General features: G+C 38.6%; 1 protein-coding gene across 1 annotated transcript in view; it reads right to left on the minus strand.

The window, feature by feature from the left end:
* Positions 1 to 20,300, minus strand: part of LOC132830233 (nuclear pore membrane glycoprotein 210-like) — a 188,844-nt gene that overhangs the window by 138,435 nt on the left and 30,109 nt on the right. The window contains exons 7-12 of the mRNA XM_060847766.1: positions 16,247 to 16,399; positions 14,521 to 14,589; positions 12,674 to 12,780; positions 5,475 to 5,597; positions 4,060 to 4,215; positions 41 to 233 (exon numbers count right to left, since the gene is read on the minus strand). Coding sequence (XP_060703749.1) covers positions 41 to 233; positions 4,060 to 4,215; positions 5,475 to 5,597; positions 12,674 to 12,780; positions 14,521 to 14,589; positions 16,247 to 16,399 — 801 coding nt within the window. The remainder of the gene's footprint in view (positions 1 to 40; positions 234 to 4,059; positions 4,216 to 5,474; positions 5,598 to 12,673; positions 12,781 to 14,520; positions 14,590 to 16,246; positions 16,400 to 20,300) is intronic.

Consider the following 20,300-nt stretch of genomic DNA (forward strand, 5'->3'; position numbering starts at 1 on the left):
CAATTTATTAAGAAATAAAAACAATATCTTTCTACTGTACCTTGAATGACCTTGAATACCCCTTGCTTGTCCATCTCCACTGCCAAGTTCATTAATGTGCAATTATTCACTGGAACCGTTTCCATGGCATCCATGAGCCCATAAACCATGATAGGTAGATCAAGGGTCTGACCAACCTCAATTTCTACACGGGACTGGACAAACTCTATACTGACTGGCCTCAGCACATTGACCTAAGGATAATTGAAAATACAGAATTAAATCTGTAAGACAAACTACACACAATTTCAGCCTAGCTCATTCATTTGAAGCTTATGGGGAGACTTTCCATGGTCTACTCATGCACACTATTTATTTAGCTAGAATAGAAATTAGGGTTTCTTTTAGTGGGCAAGTGCTCATCGTATCAAAAATTCCAAAATCTACTGTGCCCAGATAATCAAGTGCAACACTCAAACCTGGAAAGGAGACAGAGAGCTTGGTAACGTGGTGCAATAATAACAACCTCTCTCTTCATACTGGCAAAACTAAAGAACTGAATATTGACTTCAGAACATGCTCCCATCCACATTGAGGTCGAGAGGATGAAGAAAAACAAGTTTCTTGGAGTGACAATAACTGACAACTTGTTCTGGAGTTCCGACGTAGACACAATGGTAAAGGTGGCACAATGACTGTTCTTTCTCAAGCACCTCAGGAAATTTGGCATGTCCATGAGGAATGTCACCAATTTTTACAGCTACCCTGTAGAAATCACACTGTACAAGCGCATAACTGCCTGGTATGGCAATTGCTCTGCCCAGGACCATAAGAAACTAAAGACTGTTGTGTATAGACCATCATGGAAGCTAACCTCCCATCCACAGATCTGTTTATGCATTGCGTTGCTGTGAAAAGGCTGCCAACATCAAAGACCCATTCCACCCCGGTAATGCTTTCCAGGCAGAAGATATAGAAGCTTGAACACACGCACCAGCAGATTCAAGGACGGCTTCATCCCTGCCATTATTAGGCTGATGAATGGACTCTCTAACATCAAATACTGCTAATTTTGTTAAAACTGGTCATGTCTCATGCATGTCTGTGCAGTGTAGCTTGCATGTCTTATTCTGTCCAAGTTTTGTTTTCACCTTATGATCTATATGTCCTTGCTTACTATGATCTGCCTGTACTGCTCGCAAACAAAGCTTTTCATTGTACTTAGGTATGTGTGACAATAAATAAATCATATCGAAATTCCCTCAACAGTTGCTCTGGTTAAAACAGTGGTGCAAAATATACCATTCAAGTCCGTTCATATCAATTCTTCTATTTTTGGTTTCAAGAAATACTTTACAATTCTCTTTCTTGTAGCAAATGGAGTACCAATTGTATTCTGTCAATTAGCCTTAATGCAACCTATAAAATAAATGGCTTGTATGTATACAAAACTGTATGGGGTTTCACTTATTCAGAGCATTGTGGAATAGTGAGGAGGGAATTGCCTAGGAGTCCTCGACATTAACCCTAGATCCTGTGAAGTCTCAAGTCATCAGGTCAAACATAGGCAAGGAATCTGCCTACTGATTACCAGATATCAAACAATCCTTGGCTGATGAATCAGTACTCCTCCATACTGGTCATGACTTGGAGGAAGCAAATAGGCTCTTGTAGTGCAATGGTAATTTCCCTACCTTTGAGTTAGGAGGCATGGGTGCATCCCTTGCTATCAATATCCTGAGGGTTACCATTTTTCAGGTACCTAACTGGACGAGCTATACAAATACTATGGCTACAACAACACATCAGAGGCTGGCAATCCCTACAGCGAGTAAGTCATCTCCTGATTTCATAAAAGTCTGTTCACATCTTCTAGGCACAAGTCAACAGTGACAGAATACTCCCCACTTGCCTGTATTTCAGCTCCAACAAAACTTAAGAAACTTGACATCATCCATGATAAGTCAACTTGGCTGGCATCACATCCTCAAACAGTCACTCCCTCCACAAATGATACACAATAATAACTGTGTTTACCATTTAAAAAATGCACTGCAGAAATTTATTAAGACTCCTTAGGCAGCACCTTGCAAATTCACGACCAATACAATTAAAAAGGGCAAGAAGAACAGATACACTAGTGCACCATCACCCCCAAGTTCACCTCCAAACCACTCACTATCCATCAATGTCCTGGGTCAAAATTCTGGAACTCCCTCTCTTACAACATGGCGGGCTATAGCAGTTGAAAAAGGCCACCACCACCACCTTGTGAAGAGGAACTAAAGATGGGGAATATATGTTGGCCTGGTCAACATAGCCCACATTCCCTGAATGAATTTTAAAAACTTCAGAAGCCAAACTGACCTGTTCAACAGCAGACATCAGGAGTGCTTTAACATCATGAAAGCCCCAAATCAGTTCTGTTATTTCAGCTTAGTAAAATGCAGGAAATACTGCAGCCCAGGGTGTGCAATATTTTAGTATGTGAAGCCTTAAGAGGAGCTATCAGATACTCCTGAAGAGGTGCTCACTTCAAGTTTGAATTCAAGACTGCAGTAACCTGATGCTATGCATAAATCTCATGCACAAATTACAAGGCCATCTGTCATGTTGTGTAATTAGATCTGCAAGCGCACAGTAGACAGCCATTGCACCAGACAACTCTTGGTCTGCAGCTGTTATTTTTGAAATGTGTGCACTACAAATGACTGACTTTGTTCTTTATAGCAGGCAAAGAAGTATGCATTTTCTCTGGTGAGTATTGACGTCGATTCTCTTGCTCCTTGGATGCTGCCTGACCTGCTGCGCTTTTCCAGCAACACATTTTTCAGCTCTGATCTCCAACATCTGCAGTCCTCACTTTCTCCTACATCTGTGATGTACCAATCTGTACTTACTCTTTCATATCATTATCAAAAGGTCATGGGTATCAATTTCTGAACAGTCACTGGCAGGTTTAGGAGTACTGACAGTCACAGTAGATTCCAGTTGCAGATTCTCCCTCCTCTTCTATTGGAAATCATCTGGCACTTGGAAAAGGGGAGAGAGATAATTGTTGCAGCTGGCTTCACCCTCTGCAACAATTCTAGCTTTCTCTCCTATAGGAATTCCAAAGCAATCTCTTCAGTAAATAACACATGAAACAACTTCATTCTTCTTCATGCGCACGTCCTCTCCCTGGCATTTGCCCAGCTTATTCTGCACGAGAAAGGGGCTATATTATTCAGCAATGAAGAGTTCTCAACATTTGCATGTAGGTATAATAGTTCAGCTGATATACCAAGTATGCAAAAGAAAAAGACAATATTTGAGAGAAGTGCTAAGCATTTGAAAGTAGGAAGCTCATTAAAGGGGGTTGCCATGACTGGATGAAAGGAATATAAAGTGGAAGAGGTCTTCATTTGTCTTGCTGTTATGATGAAGTCCTGCGCTGACAATGGCAACAAAACTGAATGGGAGTCTCACTGTAGCAACTTGGATCAAGTCAGATTCTTTCCTGATTTGTTTCCAGATACAAGGAGCTAGGTTTCTGAAAAATGTGACCTCATCCAGTGGTGGGATACTCTCCTTCCACCTGATGTAAAGGAGGCATACTTTGATCTAAAGGACATTATTGTACTGCTCTCCCAATCATGAGTTTTAAGTCTTTCATTACAGAAGCAATCTTCAGTTAACCCCTACAAAGAACACAGCATCTGTTTAATTAAGAGATCCAGTAAAGCAGCATGCATACCAGGCTCTTCCAAGTGCCTACCCTTACCACTGATGAGATGCCCTGTTACCAGTTGGACATGCTGACATTTCTTGTACCATTTACAAATAAAGTGCACACCTTTTAGGGAATGCTGTGCCCGTGACCATTGCATATTAGAAAACAAGAGAAAGACCAAATAAATAAAACAAAATAAAAATTGTGTGTGGAGTTCAAAGAGAATAAGAGACTAGATCTTCCAATTGCAATTACTTTACTATTTATATTTTTATTGTAAACAGTTAACACCAGAATTAAAATAAGACAGCTTGAAAAATCTAAACTTCAGAATTAAATAGTTAAGGACACCATGATTTATTACTTACTTGCATTTTGCCAAAGTGAATTGGATTTTCCACATCTCTAGCATGTATAATGCTGAAACCTCGGCTGTCACTGGTTGCTATAACACCTTTTACTGTCACCAGAGCTACACTTTCATTACCTGATGACCACGTAAAGTTGCCACTTCCACCATTAACCTGTGGAAATATAAAGGTTTGTATAAGACATTTACGAAATCTATTTGTGCAGTTTATGCAGAAAGAATAGCTTAAAAAATAAGACATGGATAATCCAATTTTGTGCTTCAGATGGGGCATTTCACCTGCCAAGAACCACAACTTGTAAGCGTATATGGAAAATTTTGGCTAGATATGTACTGTGAAGTTTCCAGCAAACATTCATGATGAGGAAGATTCCCTATTTGAAGCAACACATCAAAAAGTTAGCCTTGTACCACAAGATGTTACATCGTAGTCGGTTTCCAGGCAGTCCAGTGTATCCTCAGGTAGAATTCAATTTGTTTTTTTTTAAACTAAATGTCAATTTTCTTCTGTTTTTAAGGGAATAGAAACTAGCGTAGGCAAAAGAATCGTTTAGGGAGAAAGTGAACACTGCAGATCTTGGAGATCAGAGTCAAAGAGTGTGCTGCTGCAAAAGCACAGCCAGTCAGGCAGCATCCGAGGTTCCTGATAAAGAATTTATGCTCAAAACACCGATTCCTCTGATCCTTGGATGCTGCCTGACTGGCTGTGCATTTCCAGCACCACATTCTTCAAAAAGAATCATATAGGAGAGAGGGCCCATTTGGTCCAATTAGGTCAGAGCAAATTACCGCAGATGCTGGAATCTGAACTGAAAACAAAATGCTGGAGATCACAACAGGTCAGACAGCATCCATGAAAATGCCACCTGACCTGCTGTGATCTTCACTATTTTTCGTTTTCAGTTTGGTCCAATAAGACTTTGCAGTTCTTTAAAACAGCTTTCCAATCAGTTGTATACCCTTGCTGTTTGCTCATAGCCCTGCAAATTTATCCAAGCATATACCCAATTTCCTACTGAAATTTACTACCATTAAAAATAATTTTCATTTCCACCTTTATTGGTAATTAACTCGCACTAGTTTTAAACCCATCCACCCTGCTGAAATCTTTTTAACTACAAAATGCTTCACTTTCCTTGTTCACAGGAAAACAATATTTATACCTTTCTATAAATCCCTTATCTCTGTAATTTTCAGATAAGCCTCATCTGCACATTCCCAAGTCCTTTTGTCCATTGTTTCATGCTCTTCCTCCCATCCTATTTTGCATCAGTTATATAGTGAATGGAATTGAATTACCTCTACTAGTGCTTTTTGATACAAGGTAAGTTGGTCTTCTATTTGTGTAGATTATGCAAGTTTCTTCAAAATAAAGTGCAACTCATATCATAATTGAGTCACAGAAAGCAGTACCTGAATTAAGTGTCGATAACTTCGGGGTTTGGGATGCCAAGGGAACACAAGGACTTTAGGCTTCAGGATTATTGGTTCATAAATAATTACTTCTTGGTGGTTGGTAATGGGGATAACCAGGCTCTATAACAAGATAATATCAATAATCAAAAGAAGCAAAGTTGATTATTTTCAAGTTTTTTTATACTTGTAAGCCAGCCAATCTTTGTATCAATGGTTTTACATATCAATACCTGCATTAATTGCTTTGACAAAACAACAAATCATTTTTGAGTAGATATAGAATGCCAGCAAGAAATAATTGCTGGACCTGAATTTACCTTTACATTCATAAAAGATTAAATATATAATAAACATTACACAAATTTTACATGCTTCTATTTTGTTGTTAACAGTGGGATTATTTTAAAGATATCTTTAATGCTGATTGAACATTTAAAGGGACAACTTACTTCTAAACCACTACTGTCATATGAACATTAGTGAGCAAAATAGGGACCAAATATTGTCTAACTTATCTATACCTGAACTCTGTATTCTGACAAATACACTAACATTTTAAGTGCAGGAAATCTGACATTTTAAAATGGCTGATGATTAAATCCACGATGAAATGTAGATTAAATGATTCTGTAGCAGGCTGTCAGTTGCAAAAAAATGAAATAAAGTTTGGATCAGTTATATATGTTCTGAGTTGCACAGAGATCTCAAACATAGGTTAGCTAAAAATCCTATTTCAGGAACTTCTCACTCACTAGTTTGTTTTGGGTAAATGTTGAAGCATGATGCCTATACAATAGCAAAACAAAATTTACAAATATAAAAACAAGTTTAAACAATCACATTGATGGAATAAAACAGACCAGATTGAACATACTTGAAAGATTCCCCTATTTGTTTTTGATTACAATGATAAATTGCTCCAAGCAATTTTTAAACAGCAATGTGTCTTGTAATATGTTGTGTATAACATTTGTCAGTTTATACATCTCATCCATACCTCTCCTGCTACTCCAAAGAGTGAAGCTTTAATTATTTCTTGGCCAGCCAGCAAAACATCAACATTATAATAAGTTCCATTAATAGACTTATTCAAGATTCTGAAGTGTGATTCCGGAATGGTAGTGCCAATATTTAAATTCTGGGAAAAAAAACTAAGTTTAAAATAATCATTTGTTTCCAAAAGCATGCTTCCAATCAAATTATTTTCACAATATTGTACTTTTTCAAACAGTGGCATTAAGATTGGCACACTTACTAACCCAACCAATTATTTCACTGCAGCAGCCTCATTCTTCCAAGTTGCAAACCTTTATACAAAATTGCATACGGAGAGCAGCCAAATTTCTGAATAAAGTTTACATTTGTGCTAGTTCTCTTATAATTTTCATTTCAGAAAAATTAAATAATTTAGTATACAGTACTAAACAAATATTTTACCAAATTTTGATTAAATATGCAAAAAATGTACACAAACATTTTAATCTGACAAAAGTGTACATGTTAAAACTACTGTTGACCAGTTAAGAGATTTCCACAGTGTAAACATAACATTATAAATCATATTAAATTTTAACCAGAAGACCATAAGAAATAAGAGTGGAAGTAAGGTTATTTGACCCATCGAGTCCACCCCGCCATTCAATCATGGCTGGTGGGCATTTCAACACCACTTACCCGCATTATCCCTGTAGCTCTAATTCCTTGTGAGATTAAGAATACTCCACTACACTGTGGCAATGAATTCCACAGTCCCACCACTCTCTGGCTGAAGAAATGTCTCCTCATTTCAGTTCTAAATTGACTCCCTCTAATTCTAAATGTCCTGGCAACGATGGGCTACATCCTAGAGTTCTGAGGGAGGTGGGTGAAGAAATAGTGGAGGCATTGGTTGTAATCTTCCAAAAGTCACTGGAGTCAGGGAAAGTCTCAAATGATTGGAAAATTGCTGTTGTAACCTCCTTGTTCAAGAAAGGATCAAGACAAGAGATGGAAAATTATAGGCCGATTAGCCTAACCTCGGTTGTAGATAAAATTCTAGAATCCATTGTTAAGGATGAGATTTCTAAATTCTTGGAAATGCAGGGTTGAATTAGAACAAGTCAGCATGAATTTAATAAGGGTAGGTTGTGCCTGACAAACCTGTTCTTTGATGAGGTAACAAGTAGGTTAGACCAGGGAAACTCAGTGGATTTTATCTACCTAGACTTCCAAAAGGCCTTTGATAAGATGCCTCACGGGAGCATGCTGAGTAAGGTAAGGGCCCATGGTGCTCAAGGTGAGTTACTGGCATGGATTGAGAATACTATGACTCGTGGGCACAGCCTTAGAATTTGAGCACAATGACAGTTACCAAACAGCCGATGAGTTGGGTGCACATCACAGCACAGAAACAGAACAGACTCTTTGGTCCAACTTGTTCGTGCTGACCAGGTTTCCCAAACTAAACTGGCCCCAATTACCTGTATTTGGTCCATATCCCTCTAAACCTTTCCCACGCAAATGTAAAGAAAAAGACCTTATCTACTTACCTATCCATGACTCTCATGACGTTATAAACCTCAAGAAGATCACACCTCAGCCTCTGGTGCTCCAGTGAAAATAGTCCCAGCCTATTCAGCCTCTCCCAGTAGCTCAAACCCTCCAACCCTGGCAACATTCGTGTAAACCTTTTCTGAATCCTTCCAAGTTTCACAACATCCTTTTGATAGGAAGAAAACCAGATTTGCACATATTCCAAAGTGGCCTAACCAATGTTCTGTACAGCCGCAACATGACCTCCCAACTCCTATACTCAATACTTTCTTCACTATTCTATCTACCTGCTACACTACTTTTAAGGAACGATGAACCTCCACTCCAAGGTCTCTTATATCAGCAGCATCAGCCTTGACCTTACCTTTCAGTGTATAAGTCCTGATATGTCTTTTCAAAATTCAGCGTCTCATATTTATCTAAACTCTATCTGCCACTCCTTGGCCCATTGGGCCATCTGATCAAGATCCTGTTGTACTCTGAAGTAATTTTCTTAGCTGTCCACTACATCTCCCATTTTGGTGTCAGCTGCAAACTTACAAACCGTACCTTTTCTGTTCGCATCTAAATATATATATATAAAAATTTCAAAAAGCAGTGGACCAGGCACTGATCCTTGTGGCACACTGCTAGTCACAGGCCTCCAGTCAGAAAAGCAACCCTCCACCACCACCATCACCCTCTGTATGCTACCTTTGAGCCAATTCTGCTCTCCCTCTATTCTGTGTGATCTAAGTTTGCTAACCTAGTCTACTTTGAGGAAACTTGGCGAATGCCTTACCAAAGTCCATATAAATCATATCCACCGCTCTGCTTGCAATCCTCTTCATTACTTCTTCAAAAATCTCGAGTTAGTGAAACAATTTTCCACACACAATCTGTATTAACTATCCCTAATTTGTCCTTGCCTTTCCAAATAGGTCTAAATCCTGTCCTTCAGAATTCCCTCCAACAATCTACCCACCACCGATATCAGGCTCACTAGTCTATAGTTTCCTCATTTTTTTCTTGCCACCTTTCTTATATAGTGGCACCACATTAGCCAACCTCCAGTCTTCCAGCATCTCATCTGTGGCTATCAATGATACAAATACCACGGCAAGGGGCCCAGCAATCACTTCCATAGCTTCCACAGAGCTCAAGGGTATGCCTGATCAAATTCAGAGGATTTATCCACCTGATGCATTTTAAGATGTTCAGCACCTTCTTCTCTGCAATATGGACATCTTTCAAGTTGTCACTATTTATTTCCCCATGTTCTCTATCTTCCATATCAGTCTCCACAGTAAATACTGATGCAAAATACTCAGCTGCAACATTATGTCCCAACGCCTGTACTCCATGCTCTGTGCATGAAGGCAAACGTTCCAAATGCCTTCTTCACCACTTTGTCTACCTGTGAGATCACTTTCAAGGAACTATATATCTGAACTCTTAGGTCTCGCTGTTCAACAACACTGCCGGTGTCCTATCATTAATTGTGTAAGTCCTGTCCTGATTTGTCTTACCAAAATGCAACAGCTTGCATTTATCTAAATTAAATTTTATCTGCCACTCCTATGTCCTTAGCCACAACTGATTAAGAACTTGTTGTACTCTTAGATAACGTTCTTCACTGCTTGAGTAAAATGATTCAGCAAATGCTGCTTGGTAGACATCTTGCCCAATCTTGTCACACATCTCACTGTAGCTTATGTCACTTCAGACCCTTGTAAGATATCATTCTTATAACGGAACTTTCTCCACTCAGTGTTATATTTAGGCATTATCCAAGGTGACGTTAGCTTAGGGTCTCATATTAAGACGAGCCTTCAAGTATGAAAAATATAAAATAAATTCCAAGTTTTCCACAATTAATTCAATGATAAAGGAGACAGACATTTTCATTCTGATGTGTCAAAAATATGCTTGAATAGTTACACAAAACACAGAATAGTCCCCTTGGATACTAAACATAATAAGAAAGCTTTGATTTACTCCCAGCTCCATTCAAGAAGTGCTATACTCAAGAATTCCACACTCCTGAGTTTCAGACCGATCAACTGAATACATCCATGGTGTTCCTTTAAAAAAAATATATTTTCTCAAAGTCAATATTGGAATGGCCTGTTTGAAAGGTCGAAGTGTTTACTTCAAACAAAATTAATCACTTAATGTAAGCTAATGATAGGAAATACAATCAAGAGTAGCTAGTATACTCTAAGTTCTATCTGCTAACTTTTCTAAACATTGTCAACAATACTAACAGTGATGGTTAGTGATGGTTTAATAACTGGTAAAACTCTTTTGGAATTCAAAATTATAAGATTTCTGCAGATCACAGAAAAACTTTGCTTAAGTATCTAATGAGGCAATATGGGTTAATCATGGATTCAGACCTGGAGGAACAGATTAAAAAGCAACAAGAGTACTGAAGGCATATACTCAAACATGTTGTTGCAGTTGTTTGCACAATATCAGAACATGTACTAACTGTTGTGGTTCTGTTCGCCGAGCTGGGAATTTGTGTTGCAGACGTTTCGGCCCCTATCTAGGTGACATCCTCAGTGCTTGGGAGCCTTCTGTGAAGCGCTTCCGTGATGTTTCCTCCGGCACTTATAGTGGCCGTTATAAATGCCGGAGGAAACATCACAGAAGCGCTTCACAGGAGGCTCCCAAGCACTGAGGATATCACCCAGACAGGGGACGAAACGCCTGCAACACAGATTCCCAGCTCGGCGAACAGAATCCCAACAATGAGCAACCGAGCTACAAATCTTCTCACAAACTATGTACTAACTTTTAAGAGTGGAAATGAAAAGTTTGACTCATTATATAATGGGTATTTTCTTAGTTTAATAGTACTCATTTCTAACCAATCAGATCAAATATTACAGATGCAGTGGATTTGGGAAGCATTCAATTGAGTAAAATCAATGAGGTAAAATTGAGTAAAGTCAATTTATGATGAATTCATCCAGTTTATGGTTGAAAAATAGGATCTCTTTTGGATGACTTGAGACTAGCAGGATACTTCAGTTTATCTCTCAACTCTACACTAGATCTTCCACATGTTGATTAATGAAAAGATATGTGCCATCAAATAATAGTTTTCTCATTAAAACCATTTTAAATTTCCTTTGATTTGGAAAAGCATAGTTGTGAAAGCATAGCCAACATGATGCTAGATTATCTAGGTAATTGAGTAGAGGCAATAAGTGCAAAGTTCACTTCAGCAAATGCAGAACACAGTACTTTGATAAAGCAGTTGACATAGCAGGAAGGTATAATAGCGTGCAGCAAAACCTTACAGAGAAAAATAGTTATGCCATATATATGGCATTTGCAGGATATTTACTGAATCTTGCTGCATGTGCTGCACTAGGTAATTGCATTAATTGTTTTTGCTGTTATTCAAGAATAACACATTCCTCTGTCTCTAGTGAATACTGGATCATAATCAAATCATTTGAGTCCTGATTCCACTTCTTTATTAACTGTTCTCTGCTTTTGATTAAATTATAATGCACGCTCCATTGTCCCTTCCAAACTAAATAATGGAAGATTCGTTCTAAAATAGATACATTGTTTAAAAATATGTATCGCTTAGATAAACGATCTCACAATTATTAAATCTTTTGTCATAAGAACAATGATCAAACTATATCAATTTGACGCTGTCACGATTTTCCCTGCAAAGCACTTTTTTAAAAAAAAGTGCATGGAGCTTTGCCAGGAAAAACTGGTGGAAGCAAAGACCACTATACCTTTTTTATGGAAAATGTATGCAGATGATGACACAGACCTACTACATACAAGATACAACGCAGAAATAGGTATTCAGCCCAACCAACCAGTAGGTTATTAAAAGTTACTTAGTAGAGAAATTGTACTCCAAACTAGAGAAAGATTAGCCTATATTATCATCTTAATAGAACTGGCAACCAAATGTGCATATATATTTACTTTCCAGCATGCTTTTCATAGGATTAGAATCTTAAAGAACATAGTTCAAGTCCCAACTTCCAACAGGTCCATGCCTTCCCAATTCATTGAATTATAGTGTTGAATGATTATCAATCTTCCATTAGTTTTCAGGCAATTCTAGAATGAACTACCAATAGTAAGGGCAACTTCGGAACTTCTCCTAACCTCAAGAACAACTTTTCCAGGGTCTTTAGATTATAACAGAGTACACCTCTTTGGCCAGAGATTGTCCTTCCTCTTGCAATCTGCTTGGTTACATATAGAGGACTTAAAGCCTTTTCCCCGCTTTTGACCACGTTATCTGTAGCCTTTTGTCCTTCTAAAAGACTGCTCTCTCATTTGCTGTCCATAGACAGAGATTAAAAACATGTCTACAGTTAATGCTCCTGTCTTAGTTTCCAGCTGTGAAATATATCACCTTGCTCTAATCAAGTCCCCATGAGAACTAAGCCACCCAGGCTTGTCATCAAATAGAATTTGAAGCAGATCAAATGACCCTCTTCACCATTTGACTTTGCCCTGAATTAAAGAGATAGTACCAAACATAAATCAACACGTAAATCCTTGCATTTCTAACAAACAAACAAAACAAAGAAAACTGCATGAATATCAGTTAGGACTAATGGCTAATATCAGTCAAGAACACAGAAGGAAAAAAGTGCACTGAAGAAACAAAATTGGGTTATCAAATAACTTACATCGGATAAATAAACTTTATTACTGTTTTTGTCGTAAACTTCCACTCTAAATTCATATGTTCTTCCTACTTCCAAAACCCACCTTTCTCCAGGAAAGACATAAAAACCTGGATGGATCAAAAGGAAACATTTTAGAACAATCTTCACGCATCTAGCATGTATGTTGAATTTGAATAGTTATAAAATATTTTGCGAACTTCCAGAACAATGAACTGGTGATGACTTGGATTTGAATATAGGAGGAATAATTAGTAAGCTTGCAGATAACAGCAAAACTGGAGGCGTAGCGGAGAGTGAAGAAGGTTACCTCAGAGTACAATGGGACCTTGATCAGATGGGCCGAGAAGTGGCAGATGGAGTTCAATCTAGATAAATGTGAGATATCGGAGGCTGAGGGGTGACCCATTTTCTCAGGGTAGGGGAGTCTAAAAACTAGGCTTAAGGTGAGAGGGAAAGATTTAAAAGGGATCTAAAGGGGCAATATTTTCACACAGCGGATGGCGCATGTACGGAATGAACTGCCAGAAGAAGTCATGGTGGCTGGTACAAATACAACATTTAAAAAGCATTTGGGTAGGTATACAAATAGGAAGGGTTTAGAGAGAGATGAGCCAAATGCTGGCAATTGGGACTAGATTAATTTAGAATATGTGGTCGACATGGACAAGTTGGACCAAAGGGTCTGTTTCCACACTATTTCTCTATGACTCTCTTAAAATGTGAACATCTAAGCATTTTAACTATCATACTTCTTTAGCCCACACAAGACCAATACTGGAAAATCCAAAGATCTCACTTCTTATTTTTAGATACCTTCTTTGTGAGATTTGCAATTAAACAGATTAACACTTCTTGAAAAACTTGCATTTATTCAATTTCGAGTTCATTAACTGGTCAATAACCAAGATCTACAAGTGAACCGAGGCCATACAAAAAAGGTGCAGGATTTGCCTATTTGGACCCTTGAGCGAGCTCCACTGTTTAATAAGATCATGACTGATCTGACAGCAATCTCAAATCCACTTTCACATCTAGCGCAAATAATTTATCACCCCCTCAAATTACAATGCCAAGAACTTAAAATATTTGTATATTAAAATTATTGTCTATGATTTTACTTCACTTGAATGTTCTCATATGTTATTCAGCTGGTAAACAGCAAAAAGTAAAACTGCTTGCATGCTAAGAGTTGCAAAAATAATTTTAGTTAGTGATGTAGCATTTATTGTGGAGTTACAAAGTACTGGTCAACTTTTAATTTTCTAATAATAGCAATAAAAAGTGGTTCATCAACAAGCCAACCTGTATCAACAGCTCAGAAGGTAAGCAGCACAGGATTGCCATGTCTCCCAACTTTTCTAGATTATTAGTATTGGAAGCTTTAGCATTCTTGGCTGCAGGATTTTAAATTTTAAAAAAATCAGTGCAGCTGGAGGAAATAAAGGATTGTAGCCAGAAACTATATCAAGTCTGGACTTCCTCCTATGCAAGTGGTTTTGTAAAACGTTTAGATCTTCATTACTTTCTAGGTCTACCTTGCTTCAATATTTTGGAGGTTTCCTAGCACGATTATTAACTGTGCGTGGAAACTTGCCATTTGTGGATATGGAACATAGCGAAAATCTGCTATTGAAAGATCAAGACACCATGCAGTAAATCCAAGTATCAGCAGTGCTCCCAAAAGGCACTTTCAGGACACATTTCTCCAAAAGTTCTGATCTCCATAACTCTATTGCAACAACTGGGTGTAATAACAATCTCCATTCAATTCTTTCTACTAAATTTCTTATCTTGCTTTATTCAATATTATGTCTACAAGACATAAAGGAAATCTGTACAACACTGACCTAGAAAACCAGCCCCCACAACATATATTGTAGAATTGGGCAGCTGAGAAAATGCTTGCATGTGAATATCTACTTTTTAGTTAAAGAGATCTTAACTTCTTTCAATACTGACTACTGAATGCAAATATATAGATAATGGATAGCAACAGGATTTTTTTAAGAAATCCTATCAAGTGTATGGTAATTTAATGTCATTCAACACATGATGGCATATAAGCTATACAAAATTTAATCTAATACCCAACATCTAGGATTGATTATACAACTCCAGCTGCGTATTACCTGCGCTTGCTCCCAAGAAAGCAGACTTTTATTCAAATGGCTGTGATTGAGCACATTAAAATGATGGGAACAGGATGGACTGGGATTACCTCCCCAAAATCACCATTTTGAAGAGATGCTAATTTGGTTGCAATGAACATAGGAATTCCATTATGTTGTGGAAAGCTACTTGTTTCAGTGCAGACTTCCAGCTTCTTTTGAGGTGGCCAGTCACTTTGAGACATTTTTCGTGCCTCAAAAGTTATCATGGATTGACAATTGTATATTGCTAGCCTGAACCATACATTACTGGTAATATTGGCACATAAGGAACAGGAACAGGAGTCGGCAATTTGGCCCCTCTTACTGAAATAATAAATCCAAATATGATTTTTAAGCAGGATCAGAAATTCCTAATTGTCCACTGATTTAACTGATTAAAAAAAAGTTGAAAATTAGGGAAGAAACTAAATTGCAACAAGACAATAGAAAACAGATAGAATGTCTTTTTTAAAAAAAAGTTAAATCATCATTTTAGAATTAAAGCACCCAGATAAGTGATTATCGAAGTATTCCAATTTTCTATGCATTTGAATTCTGGATACATAACCCTGAAAATAACTTATAAATCCAAAATTACAGCAAACTTTCAAAACAATAGTGTTTTCTCTCCAATTTGTGAGTCTACAGCTTCTCTATTGGAACTAGCTTCTTTTAAGAGTTATTTATTGATACTGTAGTGAAAAGAACAAGACAGAGAACAAGATTTTTGTTTGTCAAATCATTAATATTTGTGGAAAAAAATCCTTCACTTCTAAGACTTCGAATATTCTATCAGGAAATCCTATGGATAGGATCATATTCAACTTAGTCAGAACTGAAACCAACATGTTCATTCTAAAAGATGAGAGACTTAACAAACAATCCATATCTTTTTCAATATAGACTTGCAATTACATCACACTGTAAACTTCTGCTTTAATTCTGTGTCTTACAATCTTATACTCCACAACCACCTGATGAAGGAGTAGCGCTCCGAAAGCTAGTGCTTTTGAATAAAGCTGTTAGACTACAACTTGGTGTTGTGTAATTTTTAAACTTTGTACACCACAGTCCAACACTGGCATCTCCAAATTATAGTCCGGTTTTGACAACCTACTTCTTTCTCAAGAACCATTTTAACATAAATCTTTGAATTATTATTGATTAAATTACCCATAAAATATCACTTTTTCCCTCAATTTGTTATATAACAGAACCACTCATCAAAAAGCCACACCAACAAAATACATTTTATAACATTATGTGAAGCCTTTTGATGAGTTGACAGTGGCATCTACAATTACACGAATCCTGTTCATGTTAGCAATTTCCTGAAAAGAACATGCTACACTTTTTAAAGTTGGAAACAAGCTTGCATGGATAATATTGTGCAGTGGAAAATCAATTTATGGAAAAAGGATACTCTTATATGTAAGAACTAAGTTAATCTGCCCTTCTTGGACTGCTGTGACAATGCAGGTGTCAGAATCCAGTTCTGCGACTGTTCTGTCCACATCAGAGTCCGTTTCACCACTTTTTAACTCCAATTTGTACTGTTCGGATGGCATCTCAATTTCTGCAAGAGTAACAAGAAGCAGAACGTTTCAAAAATGTAAATAATTGATGATATATTAGATAAAATGAAGTGATGTTTTAATGCTCCAAGTTGTACAATGTATGATTTCAGTATTGTCATATTCAGTTCAGCCGGAATTGTTAATGTCCAAACCAAAGTTATATTAAGTGAACATTTAAAACTGCAAATTTTTTTTCTATCATTTCTTAGGAAGTGGGGTAGGCTGGTAAGTCTAGATCCAGCAAACTATTCCTAATTAGCTTAAGATAATGATGGACTACCGTCTTTATATAGTAACTAAAATAACTGCACAGAAGCTGGTATCCCATCACCAGTCAGCTCAGAGCCAGTCACTCGAATGAAGACTCTGAATGTCCTGTCAGTTAAGGCTTCCTGACTGACCCAGGTTAACAACCCAAATCAAGAATCTCATGATTAATGAGATCCACTGGACGCTCATTCCAATCATGAAGTAACTGTTTTTACAAAACAGCCCATTTTAAATGTCATTAAGAAGTCAAACATGTAGTGTGATATCATGATCTACCAGATTGATTACATTGTTCAAAGAAGGGAACCTGTAGGTTTTAATGAACATGTTGGATTTTCAGTGACAACCCAGCAACTTAATTCCACAATCACTTTCTGATGCCTAACAAAAATTGCTATTTATTGATTTCAATTTCACAATTTGTAAAAGCAGATTTCAACTCAACCCACTTTGCAAATCCAGTACCAGACCCACAAAATTAAATTCCATTAATACCTAATAGCAACACTATCACAGTCAACCCACATAAGGCTGCTGGACAAGACAACATCCCTGACAGAGTGCTAAGAAGATCCTCTGATGTATTGGCGGATGTTCTCACGGACATCTTTAACATCTCCCTGAGCTGTGCCATAGTTCCAACATGCTCTGTAGCCGCTACCATCATCCCCGTGCTGAAGTCGTCTTCAGCGCCCTGTCTCAACGACTATGCCCCGTTGCGCTAACACACATCATGAAGTGTTTTGAGAGGTTCATGAGGAGGCATATTAAGATCCTGCTGCCCCCTCATTGGACATGAAGTTCATGTATTGTCCAAACTATTCAACAGGTGATGACATTTCCATCGCTCTCCATCTGGCCCTCAAAAACCTGCAGAATAAGGACACCCATGTCAGATTACTGTTCATAGTGTTGAATGTGGAACCAAAGTCTAGGATTCCTCAGCACCTGATTGAATAGCTGAGTCTGCTGGACCTAAATACCTCCCTTTACAAGTGGATCCTGGACTTGCTGAAGGAGACATCAGACAGTCCAGACTGGGAACAGCATCTCCAATACCACCGCACTGAGCACAGGGTACCCCAGGACTGTGTGCTCAGTCCAGCTGTTCACCCTGCTGACACACCACTATGAAGCAATACACAGCCTGAATCATACCATTAAGTTCACTAATGACACGACTGTTGTGGATCTCATTAGCAGGAACGGCAAGTTATCGTACAGAGAGGTGGTGCAGTGGCTAACGGACTCGTGCAGAGCCAACAACCTGTCTCTGAATGTAGATAAGATGAAAAAGAGATGGTTGTGACTTCAGGAGGGCATGGAGCAACCATTCTCCACTGGACATCAACAAATTCCCCGTGGAGATCGTGAAGAGCACCAAATTTCTTTGCATTCACTTGGCGGACAATCTTACTTGGCCCCTCAACACGAGCTCCATAGCCAAGAAAGCCAGCAGTGTCTTGAGGGGAAAGATATAAAAGAGACCTAAGGGGCAATTTTTTCACGCAGAGGGTGTACATGTATGGAATGAGCTGCCAGAGGAAGTGGTGGAGGCTGGTACAATTGCAACATTTAAAAGGCATTTGGATGGGTACATGAATAGGAAGGGTTTGGAGGGATATGGGCCGGGTGCTGGCAGGTGGGACTAGATTGGGTTGGGATATCTGGTCGGCATGGACGGGTTGGACCGAAGGGTCTGTTTCCATTCTGTACATCTCTATGACTAAGCACACCTCCCACACTCCAACCTCACCACATTCTACAGAGAATTCATTGAGAGTACCCTGAGCTGCTGCATCACCGCATGGCTTGAGAATAGGACTGTCTCGAATTGTAAGACCCTACAACTGATAGTGAGGACAGCTGAGAGGATCATTGGGACCTCTCTTTCCTCCATTACAGACATTTACATCACACGGTACATCCAAAAGGCTTACAGCATTGTGGAAGCCCCCACAAATCCCTCTCAAACTCTTCTCCCTCCTGCCATCTGGCAGAAGATACTGAAGCGTTTGGCCTCTCACGGTAACAGTTTTATCCCCAAGGCCATCAGGCTCATTAACACTTTGTGATCAGACTCTATTCCATCTGAAACTTTTTGCACAACTTCGAATTGCTGCTCGAACAATGTTTTACTAATTATCATTCTTTTATTACACTAATTTATACACCACTATGCCTATTATCTTGGTGTGTCAGGACTTACTGTGCTGTCTTGAGTGTTTTGCACTTCTTACGCATGTTACGCCGCCCTGCGTAAGATTGTGTTGTTTATGCTGTCCATGTCACATCTTAATTCTGGATGAACGCTGTATTTTATTGTATCTGTTCTTTACGGTATAAATGACAAATAAAGCTACTCTTGACTCATGAGTAAATGTCCCGGTCCTGTCAAAGAGTCATTTTGGAAGATGCATGTCCACTCTGGTTAGGGCTGTTTGGTATTGCTTTGCATTCTCGGATGTTTCTTTCGACAAATTTCATTCAACCCACAATGCAATTTAAGTACTCACAACATTTAAGAGACATACACAGATGAGGACAAATAATTAATGACAATATTCCTGCCTTTGTTTTCAACCTGGGCTCCTCTAAAATGGGAATGCTCAAGATTTCCCCACCATTGGATTTATGCCTCATTCTCTATTTCTCACCATTGTAATTATGTTGCTTGATACTACTTAACATTTTCTCTGTTGTGGCCATTTCAGAGGCATGGATAGAGCAGGAACAGGAATGGTTATCGCAGGTTCTGGGGTTTAGATGTTTCAGTAAGAACAGGGAAGGTGGCAAAGAGGGGGAGGAGTGGCATTGTTAGTCAAGAGCAGTATTATGGAGGGAGAAAGGACGTTTGACGAGAACCCATCTACTGAGGTAGCATGAGCTGAGGTTAGAAACAGGAAACCCTGTTTCTATAGGCCTCCGAAAAGTTCTAGAGATGTAGAGGAAAGGATTGCAAAGATGATTCTGGATAGAGCGACAGGAACAGGTTAGTTGTTATGGCAGACTTTAACTTTCCAAATATTGACTGGAAATGATTTGGCTCAAGTATCTTAGATGGGCCAGTTTTTGTCCAACGTAAGCAGGAGGGTTTCGTGACATAGTATGTAGATAGGCTAAAAGAGGGGAGGCTGCATTGGGTTTGGTACTGGTAGTGAACCGGACCAGGTGTTAGATTTGGTGGTAGGCGAGCATTTTGGTGAAAGCGACCATAATTCAGTTATGTTTACTTTAGCAATGGAAAGGGATAGATATATAGTACAGGGGAAGAGTTATAGCTAGGGGAAAGGCAATTAGGCAAGATTTAGGATGCATAGGATGGGGAAGGAAATCTCAGAGGATGAGCACAATTGAAATGTGGAGCTTGTTCAAGGAGCAGTTACTGCATGTCTTTGATAAGTATGTACTTGTCAGGCAGGAAGTGGTCAAGCGAGGGAACCATAGTTTACTAAAGATGAATCTCTTTTCAAGAGGGGGAAGAAGGCTTATGTAAAGATGAGACGTGAAGGCTCGGTTAGGGCTCGAGTGTTACAAGTTAGCCAGAAAGGACCTAAATAGAGAGCTAAGAAGAGCTAGAATGGGACATGAGAACTCATTGGCAGAAAGGATCATGGAAAACCCTAAAGC

The sequence above is a fragment of the Hemiscyllium ocellatum genome, chromosome 31 (assembly GCF_020745735.1).
Source record: "Hemiscyllium ocellatum isolate sHemOce1 chromosome 31, sHemOce1.pat.X.cur, whole genome shotgun sequence".
In the NCBI taxonomy this organism is placed as follows: Eukaryota; Metazoa; Chordata; class Chondrichthyes; order Orectolobiformes; family Hemiscylliidae; genus Hemiscyllium; species Hemiscyllium ocellatum.